We start from the raw sequence: 13300 nt of genomic DNA, 5'->3' as shown, positions 1-13300 counted from the left end.
AGAGAGAGAGAGAGAGAGAGAGAGAGAGAGAGAGAGAGAGAGAGTTTTTTTAGTGTATTCTTATATATTTCTACCACAACTGCTTCTTCTTATTTTTACGGCTTTATATATATATATATATATATATATAAATAGAAACACTACTTATTATTCTAATCAATTCTCTCCCAGATTACCAATAATTCTCTTTCTTTCATAATTTCTGTGTTGACTATAAATCTAACTCTCTTTTTGTTTTGCATTGTTTTTTCTTATTACTTAGGCAATTTAGTGTTTGTGAAATCCATAGTAGAATGCTTTATCAAACCTACCATCCACACTATTACAAGTATGTATCTCTCTTCTTCGTTTTGGGTGTGTATGTTTTTTTTTTAAGGTTTTGCTTATGAGTCATAAAGGCAATTTTAAATCAATGAAATCCATTTTATAAACCTCTATAAGTTTTTACACTTTATCTATTTATTATATAAGAATTATCAAATTTTGTATTCTCTCCTACAAGGGTTTCATCTTTTTATTTCAGCGAGTTTGTATTTGTGTTATGTTTATATGTGCTTATTATTTTTTTTTTTTTTTTGTTCAAAGAGTTAAAATCTCCTTTATAAGTTCAAAGTTTTTTATTTAATTTTTTCAAGATAAGTAATTTAATTTTATTATTGAAATAAATTGTTTAATTTACATATATTTTTCTATTAAGCTGTTGATCTTTTGCTTTCTATACTTTGTGTTGTCTTACTCTTATTATGAGCTAGAGGCCTAGAACTTGTATTTTATGAATTTGGAAGGAAAAATTTTTAAACTCTTTTAAGAAAGGTAGATTCATATGTTAGCTTGCTTTCTAAATCATGAGCTATTATCTTTTGATAAATAATTCTCATATATATAGATAGACATATACACACATGTTGTGGTGGTTACCTAATGATGTACAATATGTTTTATTCAAACACACTACATATATTATCTATTAGGATAATTAATTTAGATTTTCAAGTTTCTCACTACTTAATTAGTAGAGTATTTCATAAATAAACCCCCCTCTTTTTACATTCAATTCTAATTAAAATAATTTTTCATTTTTTATAATCTATATTTAACATCAAAAAATATATACATATATATTTAATTTATATATGATTTTTTTATCAAGGCATTTAATTTACATGTGTTTTTTTTATATTAAGTCGTGCATCGCTCAAGCATAATACTAGTATTTAAATATAATTGCATGTAACCCGCATGTAATGAATATATAATGCCTAAAGATCTTACTAAGAGCATTGTATTTCAATTAGTTTTTCTATAAATACATTTACGGTTCAATCCATCATTTCTTAACTATCGAATTATTTAAAATTATAATAACGCATATATTATATAATAATAAAAAATAATGTTCATGAGCACTTTTGATCGCTAAAATTAAAAGTTAAAAAATTTACTTTTAATCTCAAGTCAAAACTTTCAACATTTTTATTATTTTACCATCTCAACTTTTTTCTCTCACAATATTATGGTGTGATAATTAGGATACGTGCGCAAACGACCATGCCCACTTCTTACCTAATGTGATGTGAGATAATATTTTGAGTTTTTAATATCATTAAATTATTTAAATATTAATAATTGCTATAAAAATTGAAAGACAAAATGTTTGACGAAACGTTTTACAATTTTGAATGATTGATATTATCTAGTTTATGTTAAAATTAATAATAACGATTAACCTGAGGTACATAGCACTCTTTTTTCTTGTCTGGTATAATAATAATGAAACATTAAGAAATAGAGAAATCAAATACAGAGGAACGTTCGTTCTCTCATCCTTGAGCTCTCAGAAATCAGAACAGAAGAAGAGATGGAGCCATGGAGGAGAGATGAAGACACACACCCACGTGAACCATGGAGCTCGGTCTTTTGTAATTTGATAATGTAGATTTTTTTTTTCTTTTATATTGCAGAATGTTTCTATATTCAATTGTTGAATTATTGAATTGAGAATGTCTTGCCCACTCAATGATGGTCTATTCTCTGTCTCTTCTTTCTTCTTTCTTTTTATTTAGGACATGGTAAGTGGAAATGACAATAAAGTCTAGTTGAAAACGCCAAAATATGCTATTTGAGTTTATCACCCAACAGCGTTAGATAACTTGCAAGAGAGAGAGAGAGTTGTAAGAAGAAGAGGGAGTACTTTAATGAGTTCTAGTATCTGTGGTGATATTGATGCACAACCACACCATGTCGTTCTCTTCCCCTTTATGTCCAAAGGTCACATCATACCAATCCTCCACCTTACACGCTTACTCCTCCATCGCCACCTAGCTGTGACCATCTTCACCACCCAAGCCAATCATGCCATCATCACTGAGTCCCTTAATGACACTTCAGCCTCCATTCTTGACCTCCCCTTCTCTCACAACGTGCCTGATATCCCTGCTGGAATCGAGAGCACTGAAAAACTGCCTTCAATATCCCTATCCCATTCATTTGCTAACGCTACAAAGGTCATGCAATCTGACTTCGAACGAGCGCTCCATACTCTTCCACATGTCAGCTTCATGGTATCTGATGGATTTCTTTGGTGGACTCTAGAGTCTGCCTCCAAGTTCAACATCCCACGATTGGTGCTCTATGGTATGAGCTATTACTCTAGGTCAATGTCCAGAGCTGTGGCTACTGATAGGCTTCTCTTTGGAGCCGAGTTAGACGACGAGTTAATAACAGTCACTCCTTTTCCATGGATTAGAGTTACTAGAAATGACTTTGAGCCCCCATTTACTGAACCGGAGCCAAAGGGTCTGAAATTTGAGGTCACCATGAAAGCAGTCAGAGCAACAAAGAATAGCTATGGTATTATATTCAATAGCTTCAATGAGCTTGAACCTTTGTTTGTTGATTTTTGGAATCGTAAATATATACCCAAGGCTTGGTCTGTGGGACCTTTATGCCTAGCTGAACCACCAAAGGTTAGAAATGAAGCCCACGATAATTATAAGCCCATATGGGTTCAGTGGCTCGACAAGAAGCTTGAGCAGGGAAACTCAGTTCTGTATATAGCCTTCGGGTCTCAGACAGAGATTTCACCTGCACAACTCAAAGAAATAGCAATTGGGTTGGAGGAATCCAAAGTGAATTTCTTGTGGGTGATAAGAAAAAGTGAGTCAGAGATTTCAGATGAGTTTGAAGAGAGAGTGAAAGATAGAGGAATTTTAGTGAGAGAATGGGTTGACCAAAGGGAGATTTTGATGCATGAGAGTGTGCAAGGGTTTTTAAGTCACTGTGGATGGAATTCTGTGTTGGAGAGCATATGTGCTGGGGTTCCAATCCTTGCATGGCCTATGGTGGCAGAGCAACCTTTGAATGCAAGAATGGTTGTGGAAGAGATAAAGGTGGGACTGAGGGTTGAGACATGTAATGGGTCAGTGAGAGGGTTTGTGAAGTGGGAGGGGTTAGAGAAAATGGTGAAGGAGTTGATGGAAGAAGAGAAAGGTAAGGAGGTGAGGAAGAAGAGCAAAGAGGTGGCACAGATGGCCAAGAAAACTATGGAGGAGGCTGGATCGTCCAAGTGCACATTGGACTTGCTCATTGATGAGATATGTGGCAAGAAGACATGATCATCAGGTGTATATATATAATGTAACTGGGTTTTGAAATGTGGCAAGAAGACATGATCATCAGGTGCATATATAATATCATAGCTTATTTCATTGTATCTAATTAAGCACTGAATAATTTGCGACTTCTCCACTTAATTTGTGTAGTGTTATATTAAATAACTTTAGTAGAACACCAAGAGCCAATATCTAAATATAAGCTACTTATCTATTTGATGCAATCCAGGGGTTTTTTGGTCTCCTATTGTACACATACACACTCAACAAACATACACGGCCATATAGACTGAAATTGTGTATTTAAAACTTAATTTCAAAAGGGAGTGTGCATGTATAATAGGGATTGTATAATAAGATTTACCAAACAACTATTATTACAATTTTTTTTTTCACACAATAGACTCACTTTCCTTGCGTACTTTAGGTCTTTGCCTCTAATATTGGAGCCGACCCCAATTAAATTATGCTAAATTCTTAAAATAATTTTTTAGATCTTTCTTATACAACTTTTCATCCCTATAATTTAGGCAAGCTTATGTAGAATGTTACAACAAGTGCCTTAATAACTTATTATGTCTAACTCGAAAGTTGTCTTCTAATCATACAAAACAATGGTAGATTTTACAGAGGGTTAACATGTCTAAGGTAGACTGCATTACCATTTACCAACACTGAGGGTTGTTTGAGTTTTCTGAGCTAAAAATAGGAGATGAATATTATTTTTAGGATAAAAAAAGACCACACCCAGTACACAATGCTTTTCACTTGTTGATAGATCCCATTGTTTATTAATTACAGTTTTTTTTTTTTTTTTTTTGAGTTGATTATATTATATAGACCCTATTGTTGACTAATCACAGAGAAAAGATCCTAGATTTGGGCTAAAATAAGGACTTGAGTTGATATATAAGCCCTATGTTGACTAAATACACAGAAAAGATCCTAATTTGGGCTCAATAAAGAATGAGTTAACGATCAAGTGCAATACTTAAAATATTACACACCATACGCAATTCCCTTAATGGTTGAGATTGAGAGTTAAAAAAAAAAAAAAAAAAAAAAAAAAAAAAAAAAAAAAAACAACTTTCAATCTCAAGGAAAAAAAAAAAAAAGTTAAAAAAAATGTGAAGTAAAAATTGTTTGTTAGAGGAATGAGGGTAATTGCAGCCCATACAATGCCTGGGTATTGCAAAGCATCCAAATCCCAGCTATACATGGTAAGGATAAACAGCATATTAACATCCCCGTCATTAAACAACCCACAGTGTCGTGATCCGTTCAAGCTATTCTTATAATTAGTGTCCATTGCATCATGATAAAGTCATTATAAAGGACTAAAATATCTAACATGCAAATATGGCATTAACTGAAAAAAGGTTCTCTTTTCTTTTCTTTCACTAATTAATGTTATCATATTATTATGTATCCTTTTTTTCTTGAATCAAATTTTAAACAACTGAATCTTAGTTCCAATTTTTTTTTAAGGGACTAATGATAATCTGAAATGTATGGGACGAACAAGCCAAGGAAAATCTCAGTGACCAACAAGCAAACTAAAAACCTGGCAAGATTATCAATAAGCATCAATTAATATTTACGAGGCCACAGCCAACCAAATATATTCAAAATGAAACTGAAAGAAACAAGGTATTTGGAAAGATTGGAATGGGCAGAGTAACAATAACATACTAACCCTTTCCACCAAATTATAATCATCAAGAGAAAGAAATGGAAGTCTAGAGTATCGTGCTTGACTTCCTACAAGATTTATATGTAAATACTAAAACAAAATGAGCTTACAACTCACTATTAATCTATCCCACTTTGGAAAGCCGCTCAAGTGACAGAAGAATATATAAGTGACGAGCAAGTAACACCACCAGCCTCTTCCACACAATTCTATTCCATGTTTCTTGCAGAACAGGTATAACTGCAATTCACTGTGAAGTATTATGATTTCAGAAGTAAACTGCAAGCTGCTGTGAAGTATTATGAGTTCAGAAGTAGAGATCAAACATGTCAGTCAGAGTTACAATATTCTTCTACCATCAGTAGGCAGGAATATATAATTCATCAGAAAAGCTCATGGAGTGACATCATCAGCAAACTTACGTCACTGGAACAACACCGATTTGCCTCCAGTAAGCGCATCATCTAGCTATACTCAAGGATAGACCGGTTTCTATGATGGAACCTGGCAAGAGTTATGGCATGAATAAGAAGGTTGCTTGTGTTTTTCATTTTCTTGTAATAAACAGGAAATATATGGAGATACCCACCAACAAAATCATCAGCTTTGGGCATTTAATTTCTCCAAAAGGATCTTGTTTAGAAGCCCTGGATTTGCTTTACCCTTTGACAGTTTCATTACCTGCACATCCCAAAACATACAGAATCATCTTGGTAGACAGGAAAATTATTAACAAATTAACCAGGATGAAGAAATTGATTACAAGTTTCATATTAAAACCCACAGCTTTTATACCTGGCCAGCAAAATAACCTTGTAGCTTAGTTTTGCCCCCACGATATTGCTCCAGCTGCTTTGGGTTCTCTGAAAGCACTTTATCTACTATCTTCTCAATCTCCATAGGATCTACTATCTGTTATATTCAAAACCATGAGACTTCTTTACCCAATTTCTTCTAAGCCAAATGTTACTATAATCATCATTAGCATACAAATAATTGTAACTGTTTGATTGACAGTGTAAACTATCTCTCTCATAGGATATCACTTAATGAAATTACTCCCAATTTAGGGAATAACTTGGTCACGCCTTTTCATTATCATATTAGACTCTCATATATCATGCTGATTGCCAAACAAGCCATGGCTTGGACAGCAGTATGCTTGACACCAGTTGATGGATCCCATGCAAAAGTGTTGCTTTTTCCTTTTCTTTTTCTTTTTTTTGGAAAAAAAAGAGGGGTGGAGTGCTGTAATTAATATTGAATTACAATAAAAGTAATTATCAAATTAGGCTACTGAACAACCTCAGTTAGACCCATGAATAGGCTCAAGTTTTGGCTCATATCAGTTAAGATCAAAATAAGCACACTGGAAGTTCAAATATACCCTAAGCTTAAATAACCATTTAGCTTCTCTTGGTTCATACCATATCTCCAAGAAATTAACATGCTTATACATTTTCGTCCCTATTTAAATCTTTGTCACTATATTAACAAAAAAAGGGTTTGGAAGATTTTGTATATTCTGCAGATGCAGATTCAGCATCTGAAACAATGTACTATCCAGGGCAATCTAGGTAAATGGGTGTTTGGATGGAAGGAGAGGAGAGGGAGAGTAGAAGGTAGGGGATGGGAGGGTTTAGTGAACCTTGTTTGGATTTTTTAAAGGGAGAGGGAAATGGTTTGAGGGTGGGGGAATAAAAAATGAGAGGTTTGGGGGAATTTGGAGGGGAGGTGTTCCACTTATATTAAAAAAATTTAAATTATCAATTTTGCCCTTATGATGTCAATTTATATCTATTTCTTTAAAATTAGAAAACGAGGTTCATAATTGTCAATTTGTACAATCATCCCCCCTCACCTCTTAATTTTTAAAATATCCAAACAAAGGGAAGGGGTAACCATTCCCCACCTTTTCCTTCCCTCTCCTCTCCCTCCCCCCTTGACTAGTTCCCTCAACTCTACTCTCCTCTTGCTCAAAAAAAAATTCCTAACACACTGTATATTAGTTAACCACTCAGTTGTTTAATCTCACACATATCATGCTGAAGCAAAATTTAAGAATTGGCTCTTATTTTAATGGAACAGGACAATGTAATCCTATATTTGAAGCTAGTATAAATGTCAATACAATGTTTCTTGTGATCTCTTCAATGACTAACCTAAAATTAGCATACAATAGACAAATTCTACTTCAAAAAGTTTTTTGTCATTAAAATCCTTAGGTATAACTTTCACTAAAACCAGTTTTTCTTGCTTCCTGCTCACTCACTCTCACATCAATCCAAGACCATGTACCTTTGACATTGAGCAACCAATCATAGGTCTTTCAAATTTAAACATCTCATTTGAGCATTTCAAGGCAAAGGTATGGGAAATAAAATTTGTAGAGTCAAAAAAACAAACAATAGAGAGCTTCATATTTCATATATTTTACCATTTGAAAGAATCATATCTATACTAGATCCTAAATAAAATAACTTACCTGAACCAAATCCTTTTCTTTTATTAGTCCCTTGACAGTTCCACCTTTGGCAAGTAGTTCAAACAGTATCTGCAAATTATAAATTATAAGTTGAGAATTTTAGAAATACACAATATGGTAAAACATGTCCACAGAAGAGTAGAAATACAGAAAAACTATCATAAGGTCTTGCTTCCTTTTCCGTTCACTTGGACAATTTAACACAGCACCATGCGCGACAAAGGACATTTGCAAAATCTAGGCCTGCACAAATGCCAATGCCCCAGATGCCAATTGAACTCTCTCATTGCTAAACTATCATAGGGTCCCAATGTGTATAATACTTTTAAAATTATCCTCCATATGGTGCAGCTACAATATATTAATGTTATGTTTGGAAGTTTGGAGAGAGAAGAGAGTAGAGGGAAGGAGAGTAGTGGGGAGGAGAGTAGAGGAGAGTTATTATCCTCCACCTTTTTTGGATGTTTTTAAAATTAAGTAAAAGAGAGGGGAATAATTAGCCTTTTCATAATTTGTAATTTTGTTAATATGGTAAGGGTAAATTTGGTAATTCATTTGGTCAAGCATTTCTATACTCTACTCTCCCTCCAAATCTCTCCAATTTTAGGGAATTAAAAATGAGGGGTTAGAAGTAATTAGAACCCCTCCAAATTTCTCCCCCTCCTCAATTAAAAAACAGCAAAACAAAGTAATTTAACTTATTCTCCCTCCCTCTACTTTACCCTCCTCTACTCCCCCTCCATCCAAATAAGCTATAAAACTCATCAACTAGGAACTCTAGCTCAAATGGAACCTCCTCACCTTGTAAAAGTAAGATAGAGGAAGAGATCATGGTTCAAAACCCATCAAGTGTGTGTGTATGGGTTACCAATAAAATATATATTTAAAAAAAAAAAAAAAAAAAAAAAAAATAAAACCTTGCAACCTTAGGGAGCCTTGCACTTTATTAAACCCTTATGCCACATGCTATTACAAGATTAATATAAGCTAGTTTTATTTGATATATTACCTGCTTATAAGTTACGGAGGCTCTTACATTCCAATAACATTATAAAGAATTAAAGAGAGAGAGAGAGAGAGAGAGAGAGAGAGGGGGGGGAGGGGGGGAGTGGAAAAAGATAAAAGAAGAAAATCTTTTATACAATGAGATTGTTGAAAAAGTAAGCATATAAATCTTTCAGTCTGACAAATTACGAAAAATAAAAAGTAAATTTACAAACAAGTGAACCAATGACATATAGAGGCACTAGGGAATACAATGATCAACTAGGACATCAGAGTTCAAATGAAATTTGAAAATGTTGCATGTGGTAAGCATTATTACCAGAGGCAAACTCTTACCTCTTTCCCAATTTTCCCACTGATGGTCCCACCTTTTATTGAAGCTATCAACTCAGCTAGCTCCTGGGGGATTAACTTTATCTCATTTATGGTCAACTTTTCATTTTTCATGTAAGCAGCAATGTCACCCATTATCCAATTGGCAGCCAGCTTCACATCAGCTCCCTTTGCAATAGTTGCATCAAAAAATTCTGCAACCTAAGACATTTGTTCAGCAAAAGAGCCATATCTCAGATCATTCTAGCATGATATATATCAAAAACAATACTATAAAGCAACAGATACAAGGTTATTAAGGATTATAAGAAATTTCTTTCAGGCTTGTCTTGAAGTAAGACTAAGGAATATGCCTGCAGAATTAGAGGCTTAAATGACCTTGGCCACCACTCAACCAACACTCAAGACGCACGTGGAAAATGCCTGAAGCTTGTGATATATGACTGAAATACATGTCTTAGCAAATATTGGGGTTTTGTATTCCAGGATTAAGAGCTAACACACACCCCTCTCTCCCTCTCTCTATCCATGTTTATTTACATTCATTTTGAATAAAATATGTGTAGATTGTAAGGACCTTGGGCACAATTCTAAATTGGGGATTACTGTATCATATGACTAACCCAAATTTTAGCTTTTCTTACTATTCTTTTAATTCTAAGTTTGAATATGAATTCAGTGTCAACTTTTTACTCTTCTTTTTTATTTTTATTTTTTATTTTGATAAGTAATAAGAGATTGTATTAAAACATAGAAAATTCTTCTTTTTTAATTTGATTGGCCTTTTCCTTCAAACTCCTGAATATGAAAAGCAAAATCTTTTAAATGCCAACTGAGCAATCCCCAGCCAGCAAAAACATTTGAAGTAATAAGGAGGGCTCACATTAACGTCATTTGCAAGGAAAAGAACATCCTGCATGCTCAGGCCCATCTTCTCATACCTCCGACGCTTCACTTCTGGAAGTTCTGGCAATGAATCACGAGAACTACTGACATATTCTTTAGTAAGGATAACTCCCGGAAGGTCTGGTTCTGGGAAATATCGATAATCAGCAAGCCCTTCCTTCTTCCTCATTGTAACTGTTTTCTAAACATTATAACAAAGGTTAATGGAGCATAAAGTAGACACAAAATAACTAAGTGAACCATATATCTGGTACTTGTTTCCATAACATGACTAGAATAAAAGATGTAACAATAACCTGAGCGCCTTCTTCCCAGAGACGAGTTTCCTGTGTAATTTGATCACCCTGGCCTTGGCTGTGAAGAAGCACCTGCCTTGAAATTTCAAAATCAATGGCCCGGCTAACCGATGAAAAAGAGTTCAAATTTTTTATCTCAACCTGCCAATACAAGAGGGAATTAGATAATGAACTTCCAATAACTTTTAACATCAAATCCATTGGAGCTTTGACTCAAATGACACTTCCTCCTCCTATAAGAGTGGGTAGAGGGTAAGGTCATGGGTTCAAAACCCATTGAGTGTGTGTATAACTTACCAACTAAAAGAAATATAAAACACCAATTAGAAAAAGAATTAGTGCCTTTTGTTGTTATTGTTATACATCCATGAATATATTTATCTTCTTAAGTAGCGTCATTACCCCCAAAATTAAAATGAAATACAAAGATTAATCATGGTAGTACATAGAAAAATTATATGCTAGAAAAGTTCTTCTGGTTACCAGTAACTACATGTATTTAAAAGGATCATGATAAGGAGGTCGAAGCAATACAGGAACCTCCAAGTATAATTCTTCGCCTTTTTTTTTTATATACATTTTTGTGATTTTATGAAAGGGTAGATTATACACAATGGATTTTTCTTATTTTTAAGCACATCTTATCATAAAACCCTAAGTCAATAATTGCCAAAGGCCTTGTAACTTAATGGCATTAGCCTGTCTCTTTTATGAGTACTAGGATCTGAATCCCCCCTCCCCAATTATTGTAACAATTAAATTAGGGATGTAAATTTCTATCTTTTTTTTTTTTTTTTTTTTTTTTTCTCTTGTTTTGTTTTGTAGATATAAATCATTCAACCATACAAGATTTAACTCGTGACCTATTATGGAGAAAAGAAGATGTCATTTGGTCCAAGGGCCATTGGGCTCCAGCTCAGATGGCACTTTCTCCTCCTATAATAATGGGTGGAGGGTGAGGTTGTGGTTTCAAAACCACTAGGTGTATGTGAAATCTTATCGATGGTAAAAAAAAAATACCATGCCAAAAAAAAAAAAAAAAAAAGTCATTGTATTCTCTCATTATCTTATGGCATCAAGTACTTGTATGTTAGCATGGTAAGTTTGGTCATAACAGGTGAAAAAGATTTGGCATGTTCCCTTGTGTGCAATGAGTATGGAGAGAAGAATAGGAATTTTGATGGTGCTAAGTGTCCTTGGCATGCAATTAAAGTCCTCTTTTTTGAGAACTTTGGACTTTGGAGAACCGGATGACTGTTTTAGGCAATGCACAACCCACATCTTTATTTGATTTTCTAGATCTTCTGAACTGGAGTTTGCAATTATTTAGGAGTAGCACTAATACATCCCCTTTGTATTTGAGTTTTACTTCTCTATGAAATAAATTTATATATTACATTATATTTATAAATTAAGAAAAAGGCCTCCTTCACACATCAGAACACTTTACTGTTTACTTTCTGAACTGTTTCAGTTTTTCTAGTTGCTAAGAAAACAAAAACAGTAAGAAGCGAGAAGTCAACTACCTTTGTCCCAAACTGTGCTTGCCCAATTGGTCGAATTGAGACATTCACATCACAACGAAGTGAACCTTCTTGCATATTGCCATTACTCACTCCCAAATACCGAACTAACCTCTGCAATTCAGCTGCATATTCTGCAGCCTCAATACCAGTTCTCATATCTGGTTCAGAAACAATCTCAAGTAAAGGCACCCCTGCTCTATTTAAATCAACCTGCAATAAAATCAACCATATCAACAAGCCTACACTATACATGATAATTGCCATTTTCAGCAGTCATCAAAATCTATGGAAAGAGATATGTCACAAACAAATTTTCATTTTGAATGCATATGAACTCATACTACTAGATAAGAAGGCAATAAATTATAGAATTAGCATGCGTATAGAGTCAACTTAACCCACAAATCATATGACTGACACTAGAACCTGATTTAACGTGAAAGCGACAATATATATTCTTGAAAGCAAAGAAGAATACAGCTCAATACAGTAAAAAGTGGCACATTATTTAGGCAAAGGGGTAGCAGTAATTTCCTGTGAATAACTTTCATTTTCTGAATGAAGCAGCTTGCCTGCATCTTCCTCCATGTGAACCCTTGTAATGCCAAACCTCCTATGTCCCCCGCCAAATTCCACAGGAAGATCCAAATCAATGTAACCACCACTTGCAATTGGAACTTCAAACTGAGATATTTGGTAGCCTTTTGGAAGGTCCGGGTAAAAGTACTGTTTCCTATCAAACTTTGAGTTTAGAGACAACTTGCTATTCAGTGCAAGACCCACTTTCACCGCTAATTCAATGACCTTTGAGTTCAAAACTGGCAAAGCACCAGGCAAACCCATGCAAATGGGGCAGACACTGGTGTTTGGTGGAGACCCATAATTGTAAGGACAACCACAGAAGGCTTTGGTAAGGGTGTTGAGCTGGACATGGGTTTCTATACCAATGACTGCTTCATAATCTTTTGAGAATTTATCACTTGTTTTGGTCTGGGTACGAGGTGGATTTTTTATTTGGGTCTTTTGCTTTTCTTGAGTGGCAGTTTGGGCTTCTGTGCTTTTCATAGTGCAATAAAAAACGCCATTCTTTCTTCTAAACAATGCAGTTGGGTACAGCAACAAAGGGTGGTTTTGAATGCTTCTAAAAATGGTAGAAGCCATCATGGCACTAATTCAATCAATCTATCAAACACTACAAGGGCTGTGTCTGCATAGCATTAAAAAAACAAAGGCATTGGTAAGCTATAAAGATATTCAAAAGGAAATAACTTAAAAATTAAGAACCAAAATCAGTTAGAAGGACTCCAACTGTTGAATATCTAGATAATATTTGAAGCTCATGCTCAGAACTTGAAAATCAGTTGAAGTCACACAAATAACAAATTTTGGGATATGCAAGGAATCAGGCTTTTGCAAAAATGGTAGTGAAGTTTCCTCAAAATACA

The 13300-nt window shown here is 34.3% G+C and overlaps 2 protein-coding genes across 2 annotated transcripts; one reads left to right on the top strand and one right to left on the bottom strand.

The window, feature by feature from the left end:
* The first annotated feature begins 1801 nt into the window (after positions 1 to 1801).
* LOC112034461 (UDP-glycosyltransferase 90A1-like) lies at positions 1802 to 3835 on the top strand. The gene has a single exon (XM_065779510.1). The coding sequence runs from the start codon at positions 2196 to 2198 to the stop codon at positions 3612 to 3614; it is 1419 nt and encodes a 472-aa protein (XP_065635582.1). The 5' UTR covers positions 1802 to 2195; the 3' UTR covers positions 3615 to 3835.
* Positions 3836 to 5181: 1346 nt separating this feature from the next.
* LOC111996535 (glutamyl-tRNA(Gln) amidotransferase subunit B, chloroplastic/mitochondrial) lies at positions 5182 to 13028 on the bottom strand. Its single transcript, XM_065779509.1, has 9 exons — positions 12381 to 13028; positions 11856 to 12065; positions 10330 to 10470; positions 10011 to 10214; positions 9131 to 9328; positions 7790 to 7858; positions 6100 to 6216; positions 5894 to 5985; positions 5182 to 5808 (listed from the first exon to the last, which is right to left on the bottom strand). Exons 1-8 carry the CDS (start codon positions 13017 to 13019, stop codon positions 5905 to 5907), a joined length of 1659 nt encoding a protein of 552 aa, XP_065635581.1. The 5' UTR covers positions 13020 to 13028; the 3' UTR covers positions 5182 to 5808; positions 5894 to 5904.
* Positions 13029 to 13300: the final 272 nt, after the last annotated feature.

The sequence above is a fragment of the Quercus suber genome, unplaced genomic scaffold (genome assembly GCF_002906115.3).
Source record: "Quercus suber isolate HL8 unplaced genomic scaffold, Cork oak 2.0 scaffold_211, whole genome shotgun sequence".
Taxonomy (NCBI): domain Eukaryota; kingdom Viridiplantae; phylum Streptophyta; class Magnoliopsida; order Fagales; family Fagaceae; genus Quercus; species Quercus suber.
Note: the sequence above shows the minus strand (reverse complement) of the source record. Positions and strands in the feature narration are given on the sequence as shown.